Source organism: Microcaecilia unicolor, chromosome 3 (genome assembly GCF_901765095.1).
Source record: "Microcaecilia unicolor chromosome 3, aMicUni1.1, whole genome shotgun sequence".
In the NCBI taxonomy this organism is placed as follows: Eukaryota; Metazoa; Chordata; class Amphibia; order Gymnophiona; family Siphonopidae; genus Microcaecilia; species Microcaecilia unicolor.
Genome location: NC_044033.1, coordinates 521115409 through 521136535, shown reverse-complemented (window position 1 = coordinate 521136535; position 21127 = coordinate 521115409). Strand labels below are relative to the sequence as shown.

The 21127-nt window shown below is 42.8% G+C and overlaps 1 protein-coding gene across 2 annotated transcripts in view; it reads left to right on the top strand.

Annotated features, from left to right (window-relative positions):
- The window catches only part of LOC115467302 (popeye domain-containing protein 3-like), a 160091-nt gene that overhangs the window by 29579 nt on the left and 109385 nt on the right, over nucleotides 1-21127 (top strand). For both annotated transcript variants that reach the window (XM_030199169.1, XM_030199167.1), the window contains one exon: nucleotides 18389-19322. In XM_030199169.1, coding sequence (XP_030055029.1) covers nucleotides 18832-19322 — 491 coding nt within the window. In that variant the 5' untranslated portion in view covers nucleotides 18389-18831. The remainder of the gene's footprint in view (nucleotides 1-18388; nucleotides 19323-21127) is intronic.

Here is a 21127-nt window from a genome sequence, read left to right as displayed (position 1 = left end):
TTGTGTTCCATTTTGGTCGCCGCATCTCAAAAAAGATATAGTGGAATTAGAAAAGGTGCAGAGAAGGGTGACAAAAATGCTAAAGGGGATGGGATGACTTCCTTATGAGGAAAGGCTGAAGCGGCTAGGGCTCTTCAGCTTGAAGAAAAGATGGCTGAGGGGAGATACGATAGAGGCCTATAAAATAATGAGTGGAGTGGAAAGGTTAGACGTGATTCGTTTGTTTACTCTTTCCAAAAATACTAGCTATAAAGTAGTAAATTTTAAAACTAATCAGAGAAAATATTTCTTCATTCAACGTGTAATTAAACTCTGGAATTCGTTGCCAGAGAATGTAGTAAAAGCAGTTAGCTTAGCGGGATTTAAAAAAGGTTTGGATGGCTTTCTAAAGGAAAGTCCATAGACCATTATTAAAATGGACTTGGGGAAAATCCACTGCTTATTTTTAGAATAAGCAGCATAAAATGTATTGTACTGTTTTGGGATCTTGCCATGTGCTTGTGACCTGGATTGGTCACTGTAGGAAATAGGATGCTGGGCTTGATGGACCTTCGGTCTTCCTAGTATGGCAATACTTATGTACTTATGGGTATAATAAAGGCAGATGCTAAGCAGCAACAAATGTGTGTGCGCACTCGGTACATTTTCGTATTTGGATCTCGGTTTTAGATTTCCAAATCTAAGCTCAAGGTGGGGTTTAATTCAGGTACTATAGTTAAATAACAGCATTAAAATTCACCAGCTCTCTTACCTGCTTTAAGGGCAAACCATGCACTGATCCTTCAGTAACCAATTCAACTTCCCAGTTAAAAAAAAAAAATTAAATTTAAAAGTATATATATATCATAATCAACCCCACCCCTTGGTTCAGCAGCTTTTCATGGAGTCTGATTTTAGATTTTCATATCCTCCAGCCCCTCCCCCAACAATATTCAACTTTATAAAGTTATACAGTGCAATAGCCGAGACCATGTCTGTCTGCAAACTGTTCTGTGATTTTGGCTCACTTCACTGAAGCATCCTCTCTTAGGAAGGTGGTAGAAATAAATGTCAAAAAATTAATCGTGGACATTTGCCGTTTATTAGGTTAATTTGAATACATTTGCGACAAGCTTTGGGGCGGGTTTACTCCTCATTACATTTGTGCAAAGGGAAGTAACTTCAGTGTTGGACCAGAGTGCAAGGAAATTTTAGATTGCATCCCAGCATCAAAATTGTTAGGAGTTTAAAAATAAAGAGCCCAATATTCAGACCACAGACGTTTAGCCCCGAGTCTGGATATTCAATGCCGGGCTGTTTCCAGTGACCGACATTGAACATCTGGTTTATTTTTGGCTGGTTCAAACTTGCCGAGCCAATATTCAGCATTGGCCAGTTAAATTTGAATCGGCCAAAGATAGGCCTGGTATTCACGCAGCCAAATATGGCCATCAAACGTAGCCAGAGATGCATCAAAAATTGGCGGATAGCAAGCTATATGACTGGCTATCCACTAACCGCAAATTTTCAGGAGCCCATGGCTGGCCATGTCCTGCTGAAAATTTGTGGATAGACGGTTATGGGGCATTTAACAGGCCAGGTGCCGATGCTGGCCAATTAAATGCTTTTGAATATTGAGGGTAAAGTGTTTTGAAGGTGGAGGGATGAGGGCAGGGGATCATACTCCATCTTAAAAAGGGGTGAAATCTTTTCCCCTTTAACCAGAGATGCCACACGCTGATTCTTGAAACTTGCAGATGCTGAAAATAGGAGTGGCCTAGTGGTTAGGGTGGTGGACTTTGGTCCTGGGGAACTGAGTTCGATTCCCACCTCAGGCACAGGCAGCTCCTTGTGACTCTGGGCAAGAGCGTATACATTTTAAAATCTGTACCCTAGTCCACAAGATACTTTATGGAGCAGCCCCAGCGTACATGGACGCCCTTGTCCACCTCCCAGGGCCGTGCCTAGGGTCTCCGGCGCCCCCCTGCAGTTGGCCCGGCACCCCCCCCCCCGAAAACGATCACTACACTACCCGCCCTCTTCTCCCCAGATCCTTTTCCTTTTTTTTTGTTTAAATTTACCTCTGTCCGGCGGCAGCGTAGCGTTAGTGAGAAGGAGGCGGCGCTCCCCCGCCCCAACGTGTCAGTCTTCCCTTTGCTTAGTGGCCCGCCTTCTTCTGACGTCATTTCTGATATCAGAAGAAGGCGGAACTGAGCAAAGGGAAGACTGACACGTCGGAGCGGGGGAGCGCCGCCTCCTCACTAACGCTACGCTGCCGCCGGACAGAGGTAAATTTAAACAAAAAAAAAAGGAAAAGGATCTGGGGAGAAGAGGGCGAGGTAAGCATGGTGCGGCGGGGCGCCCCCCAGAGGATAACGCCCTCCTGCCATGCTTACCTCGCTTACCGTGTTGGCACGGCCCTGCCACCTCCCTCCTAGAAACTCACTCAGGACTGCCCGTTCATACCTAACCCTCCATTACCCTACGTGTTCTAGGCTGAAGTATAAGACCATGTATGCTTCCACCTTTTCCTACGTCAGCACTCACTTGTGGAATACCCTGCCAAAATCAGTGAGAACGGTTCTGGATTACCTGGCTTTTAGGAAATTGCTTAAGACCTGCTTATTTGAGCAAGCCTACCCCAAAGATCCTGTTCGCCCTCGTTAATCTCAGGAAGCCACCAGTATGGACTGACCCATCTATTTTTCCTCTAACTAACTGTCCTGCTTACCCCTTTCCGTTTATTGTACCCTGTCTGTTTGCAGGACGTCAGACCCACAGAAGCAGAAGCCTGCGCGGCCACATTGGTGATCTGCAAGGGCCAACTTCTACATGGAATGTTGCTAGTGGAATAGCAACATTCCATGTAGAATCTCAAATAGTAGCAACAGTGGAGGAGTGGCCTAATGGTTAGGGTGGTGGACTTTGGTCCTGAGGAACTGAGTTCGATTCCCACTTCAGGCACAGGCAGCTCCTTGTGACTCTGGGCAAGTCACTTAACCCTCCATTGCCCCATGTAAGCCGCATTGAGCCTGCCATGAGTGGGAAAGCGCAGGGTACAAATGTAACTAAAATAAAAATCTTGAAGCTTGCGTACATGCTGAAACCTCCCAGCCTGTTCCCTGAGGGTGACTTGAACGCTCCTTGCAAATCAGGAAGTGCCATCAGGGGAACAAGTCCTTGTTGCCTGTATTGTAAATGTGCTAAGGTGGCATCTTGAAAGGAGCAGAACTTAGATAAATTAGCGTAACAGAAAACCCTAATAATAAGCATTTCAGCAGAAGGTCAGAGCCAGAAGCACTTTCTGTGTAAGTGAGAAATAAAATAGTAACAGAACGACCTAGAAAAAAGATAAAAGGAAGCACAGAATGTTCTTTACTTTTGCAGATGAGATAAATTTCACTTCAGAATCTTTCACAAGAGACCTGGGGTTCATAGGAAGGAAGATGCTGTTGCTTAAAGTGTATGTTTTGTACTGTGGGGGAAAAATGGAGATGTGGTAACTTGCAGTTAATGCTAAAATAATTAATCTTCTTTTAAGATTTTTGTTTCCATTTGAGGGATTATTCGCGTTCATATGCTTTGGAGAGCCATTCCATCAGTCTAAATTTCAGTAGACATTGCTATATTCATACCTCATTTGTCTGTGTACTGTAGACTGGTGCTGGAGGAGATTTTGTTTTGTTGTTTTAACAGGGTCAGAGGCCCAAATGAAAGGGCAAAATGCTCATATTTTCAGATCTTTTAGAAAAGAGTAAGTATTTACACAAGAAACAAAAGGACCTTGTGGCTAACGGAAATCTAGTCTAGAACTGCAACTTAGGGCTTTCACTTAAGGTAAAATTATGTCTTAGCTGATAATTTCCTTTCCTTTAGTCATCCGTATCATTCCAAACCAAGGGCCCCTTTTATCAAGTTGCAGCAAAAGGGAGCCTGCGCTGGTGTCAGTGCATGTTTTCGACACGTGCCAAGCAGGGCCGGTCTTAGCAAGTGCGGGGCCCTGCGCAGACCAATTTGGTGGGGCCCCATCCTAGCCCCGCCCCTACCCTAGCTCCGCCCCCACCCCATTGATAAGATTATTCCATTTTTAGAAATTTTTTTTATTTATGAAATTTCAAATAAAGACAAATGAAGCTAAACTTGTACAAAAAAACTGATTGAAATAATAAGTACAATGCTATCATCATGAAACCTCCCCTCCCCAGAAATTATTCAGTCCACTACAATTAGTAGTTCCAATTCTCATAACAAAGGAGAAAATAAGGAAAAATATTAAGAAAATATCCAGCACAGTGCTACAGTGCACAAGGTATGCCAGGAATGCTTTATCTGCCTATGGTTGGAGAGAGGTTGAGTGACTCGATGCGGTCCAGGTCAGAGCGGAGGCATGAGGCAGAGTTGAGGCACGCTGAGCGGGGCCCCCTTAGGCGCGGGGCCCTATGCGGCCGCCTTGGTCGCCTCTGACTAAGACCGGCCCTGGTGCCAAGGTTCTCTTTTACCACAGTAGGTAAAAAGTAGGTCTTTTTTTGAGGAAATGGCCATGCAACAAGTGAAGAAACAAAACAAAAAGCACCTAGGGCCTTCAAGAAAAGGGGAAACAAAGTCTTTAATCGTATATGTAGATGTAACAATACTTGAGTGGACCCGACATGGTCCGTGTTTCGGCGCCTGCGTCAGGGGTCTATATTAGGCATAAAAACAACAAATTAAAAAAATAATAATCAAAAAACCATTTTTGACACACATTTCCATACATATGCGATAAGAACCATAAGTTTTGAAGTACAAATAGGGCCAAAGACATACATGTGTGTATATTCATATATAAGGAACCATAAATATTAGAATATATATACATAACATATATTGCCAAAGACATTAAAAAATGTTTTTATATGAAACCAAAATATAAATTAATCTACTAATTTGTATCAGAATACATAAAATCAATATAATAATATGTCTCTAATAAAAAATCATTTTGCTGACAATGTGCCTACTCGTGGTTATGCAGAATGAAATCAGTAGAATTTTTTTTTTTTTTTTAAATAAATAAAAAAATAATCCAATAATAGGCTAACTTTCTTCAATTGGTTGCAATTATCTTAATCTATAATTCCACAAACAACCGTATCATATAATTATCAACATTCAAAACTTTTTCATTTAATATATCACAATGTTATCCATCACTCATTAAAAAACATGCAACCCAACACTCTTCCATACACTCTTAAACATTACACTCATACATCTCATCTTATTAAAAAAAAAAAAATACAAAATATTACAAATCTACGAATAGATACAAAATGTTACAAATCATCTACTATCATGTTAGCATAAAGCTATATAATCTACGATCGTAATCGCAGGGAACACTGTTCATAAATATAAACCTCAATTGTAGTCCATATTAATGACTGTCATCACATTTACATGTAAATATCCAAACCCTGTGTCCAACATAGTCTTAGAAGGGAGACTTATTTTTCACAAAGGAGGTATTTGCTCGTCCTTCTTTAAGAACAGCTGTTACCACTTCACTTGTTTCCCTTGAAGAAAACTATAATTTCCTTTATAAATTCTTCATCAAGATTAAGGAACCATTATCCAAAGATCCTCTTAATCATTTTCTTAAGCTTAATCCTCTTCAACATGGAAAGGCTGGTTAAATGTAATGGAGTGGAGGAGTGGCCTAGTAGTTAGGGTGGTGGACTTTGGTCCTGAGGAACTGAGTTCAATTCCCACTTCAGGCACAGGCAGCTCCTTGTGACTCTGGGCAAGTCACTTAACCCTCCATTGCCCATGTAAGCTGCATTGAGCCTGCCATGAGTGGGAAAGCCCAGGGTACAAATGTAACAAAAATAAAATAGATACTATTGGAGATTCTACATGGAATGTTGCTATTCCACTAGCAACATCCTGCACGTACGTGCAGGACGTCAGACTCACAGAAGCAGAAGCCTGCGCGGCCACATTGGTGATCTGCAAGGGCCGACTTCTAGTGGAATAGCAACATTCCATGCAGAATCTCAAATAGTAGCAACAGTGGAGGAGTGGCCTAGTGATTAGGGTGGGGAACTGGGTTCGATTCCCACTTCAGGCACAGGCAGCTCCTTGTGACTCTGGGCAAGTCACTTAACCCTCCATTGCCCCATGTAAGCCGCATTGAGCCTGCCATGAGTGGGAAAGCGCGGGGTACAAATGTAATAAAAAAAATAGCGATATCAATACATCATGACCCTACATAAGTACATAAGTAATGCCACACTGGGAAAAGACCAAGGGTCCATCGAGCCCAGCATACTGTCCACGACAGCGGCCAATCCAGGCCAAGGGCACCTGGCAAGCTTCCCAAACGTACAAACATTCCACACATGTTATTCCTGGAATCTTGGATCTTTCCAAGTCCGTTTAGTAGCGGTTTATGGACTTGTCCTTTAGGAAACCGTCCAACCCCTTTTTAAACTCTGCTAAGCTAACCGCCTTCACCACTTTCTCCGGCAACGAATTCCAGAGTTTAATTACACGTTGGGTGAAGAAAAATTTTCTCCGATTTGTTTTAAATTTACTACACTGTAGTTTCATCGCATGCCCCCTAGTCCTAGTATTTTTGGAAAGCGTGAATAGAAGCTTCACATCCACCTGTTCCACTCCACTCATTATTTTGTATACCTCTATCATGTCTCCCCTCAGCCGTCTCTTCTCCAAGCTGTATAGCCCTAGCCTCCTTAGTCTTTCTTCATAGGGAAGTCGTCCCATCCCCGCTATCATTTTAGTCGCCCTTCGCTGCACCTTTTCCAATTCTACTATATCTTTCTTGAGATGCGGCGACCAGAATTGAACACAATACTCAAGGTGCGGTCGCACCGTAGAGCGATACAACGGCATTATAACATCCTCACATGCACGTGTTTCGCTCATAAGAGCGTCTTCAGGGATCAAGTCCGGCTATCACTGGTTGTTGGGAACTCGAAAAAACCAGTCGCCTTCAGGGCCGCCAAAAACCGACACTCACGCAATGAAATTGAAAAACCTGAAAGAAAAAAAAATATATAAAAATGATTTAATTTATTAAATGGATTTTTAAAATCATCATTGGGTGTATTATAAGAAAACAATACTAACTTTCTCTCTCAGCCTATATGGGGTATAGATAAATAATGAACCAATAGAGATATAAAAACACGAAAGTGTAAAAAAAGAAATTTCAAAAAAATGTTACAGAAGAAAAAATAAAAAATAATACAGAGAAAAAAGTAATAAATAATACAGAGGAAAAAATGAAATTCTGCGCTAACCTGGCAGAAACTGGGCAGCCTGCGGCACTGCCTGATTTACCACCAGAATACACACTGGTGCTACAAATAAATATATATTTTTATAGCATCGGATATGATGGCGTCCTGGGAGTGGGAACTATCACCGGGCTGCTGCGGTAGCCTAGTGGCACTTCCTTTTTAGCGAGCGGTAAGCCCACGTTGGGCTTACTGCTGCTTTGTAAAAGGGGCCCCGTAGCTAGAAGGTTGTTAGGCTGTATAGAGAGAGGTGTGACCAGCAGAAGAAAGGAGGTGTTGATGCCCCTGTATAAGTCGTAGGTGAGGCCCCACCTAGAGTATTGTGTTCAGTTTTGGAGGCCGTACCTTGCGAAGGATGTAAAAAGAATTGAAGCGGTGCAAAGAAAAGCTACGAGAATGGTAAGAGATTTGCGTTACAAGACGTATGAGGAGAGACTTGATGACCTGAACATGTATACTCGGAAGAAAGGAGAAACAGGGGTGATATGATACAGATGTTCAAATATTTGAAAAGTATTAATCCGCAAACGAACCTTTTCCGGAGGTGCGAAGGCAGTAGAACGAGAGGACATGAAATGAGATTGAAGGGGGGGGCAGACTCAAGAAAAATGTCAGGAAGTATTTTTTCACGGAGAGAGTAGTGGATGCTTGGAATGCCCTCCCGCGGGAGGTGGTGGAAATGAAAACGGTAACAGAATTCAAACACGCGTGGGATAAACATAAAGGAATCCTATTCAGAAGGAATGGATCCTAAGGAGCTTAGCCGAGATGTGGTGGGAGGTGAAGATAGTGCTGGGCAGACTTATACGGTCTGTGCCAGAGCCAGTGTTGGGAGGCGGGGATAGTGCTGGACAGACGTATATGGTCTGTGCCCTGAAGAGGACAGGTACAAATCAAAGTAGGGTATACACAAAAAGTAGCACATATGAGTTTGTCTTGTTGGGCAGACTGGATGGACCATGCAGGTCTTTTTCTGCCGTCATTTACTATGTTACTATCTTACTATGTTACTCCTACTAGGAGATGGAGGTAGAGAAAAACTGTTGTTTTCCAGAGAACTCACCATGCTGGGGGCCAAGTGCATCAAGGGGAGGACCAGGTGGCTCTGAGGCACCAGAGGCTCTCTCAGAGCCCAGTCCTTCTGAGCTGGATCTTCCTTCAAAAGAGCTTTTAACGAAGATCACATTGTTAATCCAGCCAAAATAAGGGGTCCTTTTATTAAGCCACGGCAAAAAATGGCCTTAACACAACCTTATGCAGATCTTCCCTACGTGCTAGGCCATTTTTACTGCAACCATAAAATGGCCGCTCGTCTATTTTTCTGTATTAATGGCATGTGCTGATGTTGCCATTAGTGCGTGATCGTCTTAAAAAATTGCCTCATGAGCACTTAACTGCCATCCATTTTGTAGGCCAGTAAGCGTTCATGCAGTATACCTCTGCTAACTAGGTAGCACACAGTAATGTAGGTTAGCGGATGAATGCCCATTCTACACCCATGAAACATCTCCGTAAAACTAACCATTTTTAGCGTGCAGTTAGTGCATTCAACTTCGGAGTTATTGCAGGACTCCTGAACTCATCCCACGGTACTCCATGTAGCTACATCAGGTGCATCTTATTGCCTAACAAAGGTTAGCAAAAGCATGTGGATAAAGATGAGCCTGTTGATTATAGTGTATCTAGATTTTCAGAAAGCTTTTGACAAAGTTCCTCGTGAGAGACTCCTGAGGAAATTAAAAAGACGCAATGTCCTTTCGTGGATTAGGAATTGGTTATTGGACAGAAATCCAAGGGTAGGGTTAAATGGTCATTTTTCTCAATGGAGGAGGGTGAACAGTGGAGTGCCGCAGGGATGTGTACTGGGAGAGGAGGCATTTAACATATTAATAAATGATCTAGAGATCAGAATGACAAGTGAGGTGTCTAAACTTGTAGATGACACAAAACTATTCAAGTTATCAAAATACATGCGGGCTGTGGAAAATTGCAGGAAGACCTCAGGAAAGTGAAAGACTGGACATCCAGATGGCAGATGAAATTTATTGTGGACAAATGCAAAGTGATGCACATTGGGAAGAATAATCCGAATGACAGTTACCTAATGCTAGGGTTCACCTTAGGAATCAGCACTCAAGAAAAAGAACTAGGTGTCATTGTAGACAATTCGCTTAAATCTGCCCAGTGTTCGGTGGTCAAACAAGCAAACAGGATGTTAGAACTATTTAAAAAGGAATGGTAAATAAGACCAAGAATATTACAATGCCACTGTGTCGTTCCATGGTTGTGACCTCTCCTAGAGAATTGTGTTCAATTCTGGTTGCTGTATCTCAAAAAAAGATATAGCGGAGTTAGAAAAGGTTCAAAGTAGAGCGACCAAAATGATAAAGGGGATGGAACTCCTTTCATATGAGGAAAGGCTAAAGTGGTTAGGTCTCTTTTTTTTCATCTTGGAAAGAGATGGCTGAGGGGGGATATGATTGGTTCTGAGTGGTGTAGAACAGGTAAAAGTGAATCGATCTTTCATTGTTTCAAAAAGTACAAAGACCGGGAGGACACTCAAATGAAATTACATGGGAATACTTTTAAAACAAATAGGAAGAAATATTTTTTTCACTCAAAGAATAGTTAATGTCTGGAACCCGTTGCCAGAGGATGTGGTAACAGCAGTTATGTTTCTGGATTTAAAAAAAGGTTTCGACAAATTCCTAGAGGAAAAATTCATAGTCTGCTATTGAGATAGACGTGGGGGAAGTCTCTGCTTGTCCTGGGATTGGTAGTATGGAATGTTGCTACTATCTGGGATTCTGCATGGAACCTTGCTACTTTTTAGGATTCCAGAATCTTGCTGTTCTTTGGGGGTTCGACATGGAATGTTTCTACTATTTGAGATTCTGCGTGGAATGTTGCTACTAATTGGGTTTCTGCCAGGTACTTGTGACCTGGATTGGCCACTGCTGGAAGCAGGATACTGGGCTAAATGGACAATTGGTCTGACCCAGTAAGGCTGTTCTTATGGGCCCCTTAAGTGCTTAACAATGTAAAAGCTAAGGCAGTTTTAAAGCTGTAAGCTTTTGGAACCTGGAAGCCATTTGTGAGGATACTAGAAACTAATAACCAAACTGTTAAAGACAGTGGTGTTTTTTGATAACTCAAAATATCAAGTAGTCTCTCTGGTCTTTATTTCCAGGCCTCTCTTCTTTTGTCCCGGTATTTAATTTTTCTCACATCATTTGTTGATTCTGTTATATTACATACTTTTATAGGGCTACTGAATTTATACAGCTCTGTACAGTGGCTTTAGTTCATGCCCTTCCAATAGAAGCTCATAGGTGAGTTGCATTCAGGTGTAGAGGTAGCTCACTGTAGAGGCTGATCAAAACCAGTGCATAAGTACATATAAGTACATAAGCATTTCCATACTGGGAAAGACCAAAGGTCCATCAAGCCCACATCCTGTTTCCAACAGTGGCCAATCCCGGTCACAAATACCTGGCAGAACCCCAAAGAATAGCAAGATTCTAGAATCCTAAAGAGTAACAAGATCCCATGTAGAACCCCAAAGAATAGCAACATTCCATTCAGAATCCCAAGTATATAAGTATTGCCAAAGGTCCATCTAGCCCTGTATCCTGTTTCCGACAGTGGCCAATCCAGGTCACAAATACTACTACTACTTATCATTTCTATAGCGCTACTAGACGTACGCAGCGCTGTACACTTAAACATGAAGAAATACCTGGCAAGATCCCAAAAAAGTACAAAACATTCTATACTGCTTATCCCAGAAATAGTGGATTTTCTCCAAGTCCATTTAATAATGATCTATGGACTTTTTCGTTAGGAAGTCGTCAAAACCTTTTTTTAAATCCACTAAGCTAACCGTTTTACCACATTCTCTGGCAACGAATTCTAGAGTTTAATTACACGTTGAGTGAAGAAATATTTACTACATTGTAGCTTCTTTGCATGCCCCCTGGTCCTAGTATTTTTGGAAAGCGTAAACAGGCGCTTCACATCTATGCATTCCACTCCACTCATTATTTTATAGACCTCTATCATATCTCCCCTCAGCTGCCTTTTCTCCAAACTGAAGAGCCCTAGCCACTTTAGCCTTTCCTCATAGGGAAGTCATTGCATCCCCTTCATCATTTTTGTCACCCTTCTGTGCACCTTTTCTAATTCCACTATATCTTTTTTGAGATAAGGTGACCAGTGCTTTTTGTTCCGGCTGAAACTGAATCTGCAGCCAAAATCCGTGGCTTGGTTTCGACTGAAATTGAAATGTCATGCGTGTTCCCCCCCCTACCCCCCCCCCCCCCCCCCGATGCAGAACAGATATGAGAGAATTATAGGCTAGACCTTTAAGACCATCCTGTAAGAAGGCTAGAATATGAGCCACAGAAATATGAAAAAGATGCTTCTTTCTGCACACCACGCTTCAAACATTCTCCAGACAGCAACATATGCCAACGATCTTGACAGTTTCCTCACCTGAAGCAAAGTAACAATAACCTCTTCAGAGTAACCTTTGTTCCTTACTCTTGACCTCTCAAGAGCCAAGCCGTAAAACTGGCTTTTGAACGAGAAGTCCTTGATGAGGAAGAAGCCAAAATGGCTTGTCCACCAGTAGACAAATCAGATCCGCATAGCATGGTCATGTGGGCAATCTGGGGCTGCCAAAATCACCTGGCCTAGATGTCTGTTGTTTATGTTTATATAAAACTTGATATACCGCCTTTACAGTAGGAGGGGCATAATCGAACGCGAACACCCATCTCCGTGGGCGGCCATACAAAAAGGCGGGACAAACCGTATTTTCGAAAAAAGATGGCCGGCCATCTTTTTTTCGATAATACGGGTTGTGCGGGGCAAATGCCTAGGATTTGTTCGTTTTTGAGCTGGGCGCTATCTGTTTTCAGCGATAATGGAAACCGAAGGCGCCCAGCTCAAAAACGAACAAATCCAAGGCATTGGGTCGTGGGAGGGGCCAGGATTCGTAGTGCACTGGTCCCCCTCACATGCCAGGACACCAACTGGGCACCTTAGGGGGAACTTATACAAATTAAAAAAGAACATTAAAAGAGCTCCCAGGTGCATAGCACTCTTCCCTTTGTGCTGAGCCCCCCAAATCCCCCCCAAAACCCACTGCCACAAGTCTACACCATTACCATAGCCCTAAGGGGTGAAGGGGGCACCTACATGTGGTACAGTGGGTTTTGGGGGGTTTTGGAGCACTCAGCATTAAGCACCACAAGTGTAACAGGTAAGGGGGTGGGCCTGGGTCCACCTGCCGGACGTCCACTGCACCCACTAACAACTGCTCCAGGGACCTGCATACTGCTGTCAGGGAGCTGAGTATGACATTTGAGGCTGGCATATAGGCTGGAAAAAAAAGTTTTTAAACTTCTTTTTTTTTTTTTTTGGTGGGAGGTGGTTAGTGACCACTGGGGAAGTCGGGGGGGAGGTCATCCCCAATTCCCTCCGGTGGTCATCTGGTCATTTAGGGCACTTTGTTGGGACTTGTTCGTGGAAAAAAAAAGGGTCCAAAAAAAGTGACCTAAATGCTCGCTAAAAATGGCTATTTTTTTTTTTTTCGATTATCGGCGAAAGCCAGCCATTTCTGTTCGGCCGATAACCACGCCCCAGTCCCGCCTTCACCACACCTCTGACACGCCCCCGTCAACTTTGCCCGTTTCCGCGACGGAGTGCAGTTAAAGGCGGCCAAAATCGGCTTTCGATTATACCGATCTGGCCGCTTTTGACAGATCGCCGGCCATATCCCGATTTATGTCGGGGAAATGGCCGGCGATCACTTTTGAAAATAAGCCTGTAGGTCTAAGTGGTTAACAATACAAAATGTTAACATAAAATCAAAACAAGGAAAAAGAATGCCATATATGATAGGAAAGAAAACTTTCGATCAACACAGTAAGATAAAAGAAACCAACAGCTAAAACCACAAGCTATAGTGTGTTCAAAACCGACAGGAACAAGCTGAGCAAAATCAATAAGAACTAGGTCACAAGTACCTGGAAGAAACCCAAATAGTAGCAACATTCCATGCTACCAGTCCCAGGGCAAACAGTGGCTGTCTCAATAGCAGACTATGGACTTTTCCTCCAGAAACTTGTCCAAGCCTTTTTTTTTTTTAACCCAGATACATTAACTGCTGTTACCACATCCTCTGGCAACAAGTTCGAAAACTAACTATTCTTTGAGTGAAAAAATATTTCTATTTCCTCCTATTTGTTTTAAAAGTATTTCGAATGCAGTTTCATTGAGTGTACCTTGGTCTTTGTACTCTTTGAAAGAGTAAAAAAATCGATTCACTTCTACTCATTCTACACCATTCAGGATTTTGTAGACCTCAATCATATTTCCCCTCAGTCATCTCTTTTCCAAGATGAAGAGCCCTTTCCTCATATGACAGAAGTTCCATCCCCGTTATCATTTTGGTCGCTCTTCTTTGAACCTTTTCTAATTCCACTATATATATTTTTTTGGCCGCTGCTGCCACCACACTGGACTGAAGATTTTAGCGTATTGTCTACAATGACACCTAGATCTTTTTCTTCTGTGCTGACCCCCAAGGTGGACCCTAGCATCTGGAAGCTATGATTTGGATTATTCTTTCCAATGTGCATCACCTTGCATTTGTCCACATTAAATTTCATCTGCCATTTGGATGCCCACTCTTCCAATTTCCTGAGGTCTTCCTGCAGTTATTCACAGTCCACATTGTCATGGGCAGGGTGAATCTGGCATACCTTAGCTCACTTTCTCTAGGATTCTCCCCCTCCCAGACAAAGTAACACAGAACAGTTCTTTAGAAATACGCCAAGGAGCTTTATTACAGTTCTCAAATAAAACACAGCCTCCGCTTTTGGCAGATACATTCTCCGTGCTGTTTCCAAACAACAAGCACAGCTTCAGCTCTGGCACATATATTCTCACTGCAGTTTATTGTTTATTGTAAAAACTCTTATAGGCCACATATCTCATAAGTCCTATGCAGATTGCAAAATTTACATAATATTCAGCAACATACAAGAAACATACACAAAATATTTTTTTATTCATTTTTATTTGTTACATTTGTACCCCATATTTTCCAACTGGGATGCTATGGCAAGTCCTGAAATGAGCAGTTCATGCATGAAAACCTATGAATGTGTCTAAATTAAAGCAGTTCTGCCAGTGGCATAGCCACAGGGGGGGCCTGGGTGGGCCAAGGCCCACCCACGTTTGACTCAGGCCCACCCAAAATTGTTACGTTCTTGCTGTGGCTGGTGGGGATCCCCAAACCTTGCCAGCTGAAGATTCTTTCTCCTTGGGCAGCCCTCGCTCTTCCAAATGTCAGCTAACAGCACTTGCCTCGAGCTGACGCTGAGACCGGCCCTTCTGCACATGCTCAGTGTTTGCACATACAAAAGCACTGAGCATGCACGGCTTGCTGGCAGCAGCTTCAGTTTGAGACAAGTGCTGCTGGCTGCCGTTTGGAAGAGTGCTGGCTGCTCCAGAAGGAGGAGGAAATCTTCAACTGGCAGGGTTTGAGGATCCCCACCAGCTCAAGTATTTAATATTTGGGGTTTGTGGCCAGGGAGGGGTGGAGATAGGAGCAAACCAGAGGGGGATGGGGGGGGTGAATTCTATGCCCACCCACCTTGGGCTCAGGCCCACCCAAAATTGTCCATCTGGCTACGCCCCTGAGTTCTGCAAAGAACATTGGGTTAAGATTCTTAACAGTGGTGTGAACGGAAGTACTTCTGCATATGAAAGAGGAACGGAACATGGGGGTGATTCTATGTGATGATTTTAGGGCTTGGAGCACTTCTGTAAGGTACAAGTGGGTTATAAATTCAATAGTGTTTTAACTTCAGTTACCCCTTAGTCTAAAGTAATGACATCTTAAGGAAGTGTTTTTGTTTTTAATTTTTTTTTCTCAGAGTAGAGAAATCATGTAACATTTTGCCAACTACATCTTACTCATCATTACTTCTTTCTTCTGAAAATCTTACCTAATTAAATTCTCAATTGATTTAGTGTTGTAGCCATAACACTAAATCAATTGAAAGGTACTTGAACTCACTTTCAGAGGAAGATAATGGTGACTCTGATTATAGCTTCCTGCTAATTTGACTTCTGAAGGCATTTTTTTGTTGCAGAAATGCCTACAGTTTTTTTTTTTTTGTTTTTGTTATTTGTAACCCACCTAAACCTAGTACTGGATGAGGTATAACAAACATAAGAAATAACCCCTCAAGTAATAACATCAAAATAAGAGGTATAAAAGAAAATATTACACCAAGTCACAACAGCATTATTGTGGCACAAAATCAGACTATAATAACCACAGGCATCCCTATCAAACATCATTCTTATCACATACCAAAATTGATTAAAACAACATAAAAGCACAGGTCTGTTCTGCTGAATTCTCTAAGTACAGACTTTGCTTGAGACACACCAGAAGCCATAACAAATTCATCTTCATCTGTTTCCTAAGTGTAACCCCGTATCTATTCAGTTATGATCAGGGCGTAGACCATAGAAGTCTGCCTAGCGCTGTTGTACTAAAAGTTCTGAAGCTAACATGGAAGCCCCTTAAATTTACACTCCAGCCCATCCGTACCTATTCAGTTATGATCAGGGCGTAGACCATAGAAGTCTGCCCAGCTCTGTTGTACTAAAAGTTCTGAAGCTAACATGGAAGCCCCTTAAATTTACACTGCAGCCCATCCATATCTATTCAGTTATGATCAGGGCGTAGACCATAGAACTCTGCCCTGCACTGGGTTTGCTTCCCAATTACCAGCGTTGCCACCCAATTTCCACTAAGATTCAGTGGATCTGTTCCTTCTAAACAGGATTCCCTTGTGTTTATTCCACGCATGCTTGAATTCCATTACCATTTTCATCTCCACCACCTCCTGTACGGTACAGTATAGTGGGTGTATAGGGGTTGAAGTACTTCTTTGTACGAAAGAAGAGCGAGACTTGGGGGTGATGGTGCCAGATGATCTCAAGGTAGCCAAACAGGTAGAAAAGTCAATGGTCAAAGCCAAAAGGATGCTCTGGTGCATAGGGAGAGGAATGACCAGCAGAAAAAGAGGTGATAGTGCCCTTGCATAGGTCTCTGGTGAGGCCCCATTTACAATACTGAATGCAATTCTAGAGACCGCACCTATGAAAAGATATAAAGAGGATGGAGTTGGTCCAGAGGGCAACTACAAAATTGGTCAGTGGTTTCTGTCAGAAAGCATACGGGGACAGGTGTAAGGCTCTCAATATGTATACTTTGGAAGAAAGGCGAGAGAGAGGGGATAGAGATGTTTAAATACCTCTCTGGCATTAATGTACAGCAGGTGAGCCTCTTTCAAATGAAGGAAAACTCTGGAATGAGAGGGCATAGGATGAAGTTAAGAGGTTATAGGCTCAGGAGTAATCTAAGGAAATACTTTTACACGGAAAGGGTGGTAGACATGTGGAATCACCTCCCGGTGGAAGTTGTGGAGACGAGACCGGTGTCTAAATTTAAGACCGTGTTGGACAGGCACGTTGGGATCTCTTAGGGAAAAGAGGAGCTAGTAATTGCTGTGGATGGGCAGACTGGATGGGCCATTTGGCTCTTATCTGGCGTCATGTTTCTATATGAAGGATCAAAAGATGGTTAAAACCTGGCTTTTTATGAAATGACGAAGAAAGATATTTTTGCATTTGTGTTGAATTCTGGTAGTTAGGAGAGGACTTTAAGTAATATTATGAAAAGAATGTGGGATTTGAGCAGGAAGTATTGGGGTGAGGTGGATTTTAGATTAGATTATTAAATTGTACTTTTGTCTTCTGGATTTTGTTTTGTACTTTACACTGACCAGTAAGGCATGTAATTAAGTTGAAATAAATATACGTAAAGTCTATGTGCACATTACAAAAGTTTTGAAACTTAAAATTTTGACGTGAACTGAAAAATTGTCCAAACGTTGGCCAAAAAGTTGAACTTTTTTTTTTCTGTACATATCTCTTACCCAGAAGAAGGTTAAATTTGATGGTTTAAGATTTAACATTTACAAGATTAAAATTATAGGAGGAAGGGAGAGCAGAGGGCTATGTTTATTATGCAAAATGATTTCTTTCCAATGGGGAGGTTCTGCAGTTTTCCTCCTAGTACAATCTCTATATGTAAAAGGCACCACCAACGTTCTAAATGAAGCCTCCAGCCGGAAGTGTGAAGGGGGAGAGAGATCCGGTTTCCCCATGAGTGTCTGCCCCGCCCTCGCTCTCTCTGTAACACAAACAGTGAAGGAAAACACAGCAAAGCACGAAATCAAATCGCTCTCTCTGTAACAGTGAAGGACTCAGAGGGGGGAGGGGAGAGAGGGCAGAAGCCCTCACTATCTCTGTAACACAAACACAGCAGAGCAGGAAACTTAACACTGAAGGACTCGACTCCGAGGGGGGAGGGGACAGACAGCACAGGGGAAGGGAGAGAGAGGGCAGAGGGCAGGGATGCACACAGAAGAAAACCTTGCTAGCCCCCATTTCATTTGCATCAGAAACGGGGCTTTTTTACTTGTGTTAATATAATTACAAAAAAGGTGTTGTTACTTTTCTGATAGTGAACAAAAAATAAATTGCTGAATGAATGTTCTGAGGTCTTGAAAACACTCTTGCCTAGCCGTTGCCAGATGTTGAAGTTACTAACAAAGAGAGGAAAATGCCTGTTGTTTGATAAATGTTCTGACTCATTCATGCAAGACAAAAAGAAAAACAGCTCAAAGAGGGAACAAATGTCCCCCCTCCCACTTTTGCAAAGAAGCATTTTAAAAACAGAAGGCATGACCATAACTAAAAGGAAGCTGTATCTTGTGTTCCCAGTGTGGTTCAAAGATAAAAACAAGTACTAACACAGTGGAGTAAACATTCATTTCAAAAGCAAGGAAGCTGTAGAAGTCACAGTAGACCAGTTACTATTAACAAATATTGGTAACCATTCTCTTTGTGTTAACCATATGGTCTTGTGCCCATTCAATGCCCCCTCGACAAATGTCATTTGTTCTTATGAAGAGCTAGAATCCGATCTCTTCTTTTTTTCTCATTTCTTGTAGATAATCAAAAGCAGCTGGAATTCAAAAAGGGAATCCGTGGCTACAAAATGTTACTAAGGACCATATCCCTAACTCGTGGCGAAGTTCCCAGTTTCATCAAGAAGCCAATAATGAAAGCTGGCTGAGTAAAATGGACCTCTTATGTTTTAATTTCCTTTGCCTTCTTTGGATCCACTTGTTGGACTTGTTAAAGCAATATTGTATTGGACATTACAAATCTTAAGAGGGAGGAAAATACCATGATTCTTCTGGCGCAGTTATGGATTTGGAGAGTCTAGCTTGGTAACCCAAAGGACAGTGTATGACCATGATGTTATTAGTTAACGATAAGACTTAAAATAAGAGATTGCCAGCCTTCCACGCCACATTTGCATTGTATCAAGATTTTAAAAGAGAAACAAACAGTAGAAAATTAGAACTGGAAGTTTGACGTGAGCTCAACCATGGGAGAAAATGCAAGTTTTTGGGAAAGCCTAATAGTTGGACATCCTATCTGTGAAAACTGGAAGCAAGAGGCAGAGGGCTCCATCTACCACCTGGGCAGCGTGCTGTTCATTTTGGGCTGTATGGGAGGAAGTGGATTCTTCGGTCTTCTCTACGTCTTTGTTTTCCTTGGGTTGGGTTTCCTCTGTTCCTCCATCTGGGCTTGGCTGGATGCTTGTGCTGCCGATGTCTTCTCATGGAACTTTGTGCTCATGGTACTGTGCCTTGCACAGGTGATCCATGTGGCCTACCAGTTGCGGAGTATCTCCTTCGACAGCGAGTTTCAGGAGCTGTATAGCTCCCTTTTCCAGCCCCTAGGGATCTCACCAACAGTATACCGAAAGATCATCTCCTGCTGCAATAAAGAAGTGGTCACTTTGGAGAAGGAGCACTGCTTTGCCATGCAAGGCAAAACTCCTATCGATAAACTCTCCTTGCTCCTCACAGGAAGGTTAGGCTCTTTAGTGACTATTTTATCTCCAGATTTAAAATTTGCAATTCCATGTCATGAGGTTTAGCAGTGAAAGATTTTCCATCTGGAAAGGGTCAGCTTTACGAATGTTTTCAAATAAAATATTTGCTGAACAGAAGAACAGCATGAATAGGTTTTGATTAATTATATTTATATAATATTCTAACACTTCAGTAGTTTGTGAAGCTTGTGAAATGAGCCTGCACAAGTATATTTGGGATTTTTTTTTATTTATGCTATATTCAAACTGATAGGCAGAACAGTATAAATTTAAACAAATTGTATTTATGCAGTAATGCTACATATGTCATGACTTGACAAATTTCACATCATAGGAGTGTAGTTAATCTCTGGTGATGCCACCACACTGAAAGAGCCTATTGGAGCACCAGGATGAGGTGTGAAATGCCCAAAGAGGCAGTTGAAACACCAAAGTGAGGCTTGGAACACTAATTGGTCAGCAGGAAATGAAAGGCTGTGAGCAAGTAAGTAATAGCTCACGGCCCTCTCTAGGTACGCTGAGGACGGATCAGATGGATGCGGTTGAAATGGAACATAGCAGGTGTAGAGGTGGGTAGGGGCTAGATTCCAGTGGCAATGGGCAGGGATGGGTGAAATTTCTGTCCCCATGCAACTCGCTATCCTGGAGTTTGAAAAGAAGTGGTGGAGCTGTGTTCCAAGCCGTTATTCTCAGAAATTAAGCCCTGCCCGTATTTCTCCTCTTCTCTGGATATACATAGTTACATCCTGAGTCTCAGCTTTTAGGATTTCTGGTACATTTGCGATGGCCAAAGGAAGCAAATGCTTTGATAAAAGTAGGACTTTTCTTCCTTTTGCCATTGCAGGGCAAAGATGAGCTTACTAAATTTTGAAGTCTAAACTTTTTTGTCAGATTTTCTAGTGATTTGTTTTTGTTTTTAAATGTAGGTCATTTTTAGAATTTTGAATCAAGTTTTTTTACAGTTGATAAAAATGTGATTTTTTGCAATGCTTGTACAAAGAAAAGAAAACACTGAGGAGCCATAAAATGGAGGAAGACACGTCAGATAGGTATGGAAGTATGGTATCCATTACACATATAATCTGCCTTACATGGTGTGAAGCCACACCCAGCACTGCCATTTTCGAGGCGGTGCCGATGGGAGGCCACCTCCCTCCTCCAACTGAAGGTAGAGGGGTGGGGAAGGGCCGCTAGACCACCAGATGGGAGGGATTGACCTGTGGCATTTAAGGGAATGCTGAAAGGGGGGCTAGGGGAGCTGGGGACCCAGGGGATCTCCAGCCCCCCTGAACCTGTGTCGGGGGGGGGGGGGGGTCAGTGGGACCAGAGGTCCGCTAGACCTTCAGCCCCCTGTCACTGGGGGGGGGGGAGTTGGGCCAGGGTTCCTGTGAGGGGCTGGTGCATTGGGGAGAATGGGACCCTGCTAGCATGCAAATGCATACTGGACAGGGCTCATCATTCTTTCCCAATGGTCTGCAAACCCTAACGCCAGCTCTGAGCTGGCATAGGTTTTGCCGCAGCCAGCGAGCCAGTCTTTGGCGTGCTGGTTGCTGATCATTGGGGCTGAATAGGTTTAGCATGCATTTGCATGGTACTTGCACTGAGCCCTCTTTTGCATGCTAGTTGCGTTCAGAGCCCATGAGTACGTTGTTTCACATGCTTGGGGGCCCTGATCATGGGGCAGTAGCAAACGCCGGTGCTAGTATGGCGCTAACAGCCTCTAGCGCCTGCGTTTGCTTCTGATCATTGGCCCATTAGTAATGCATGGGGAAGGATAGACCAT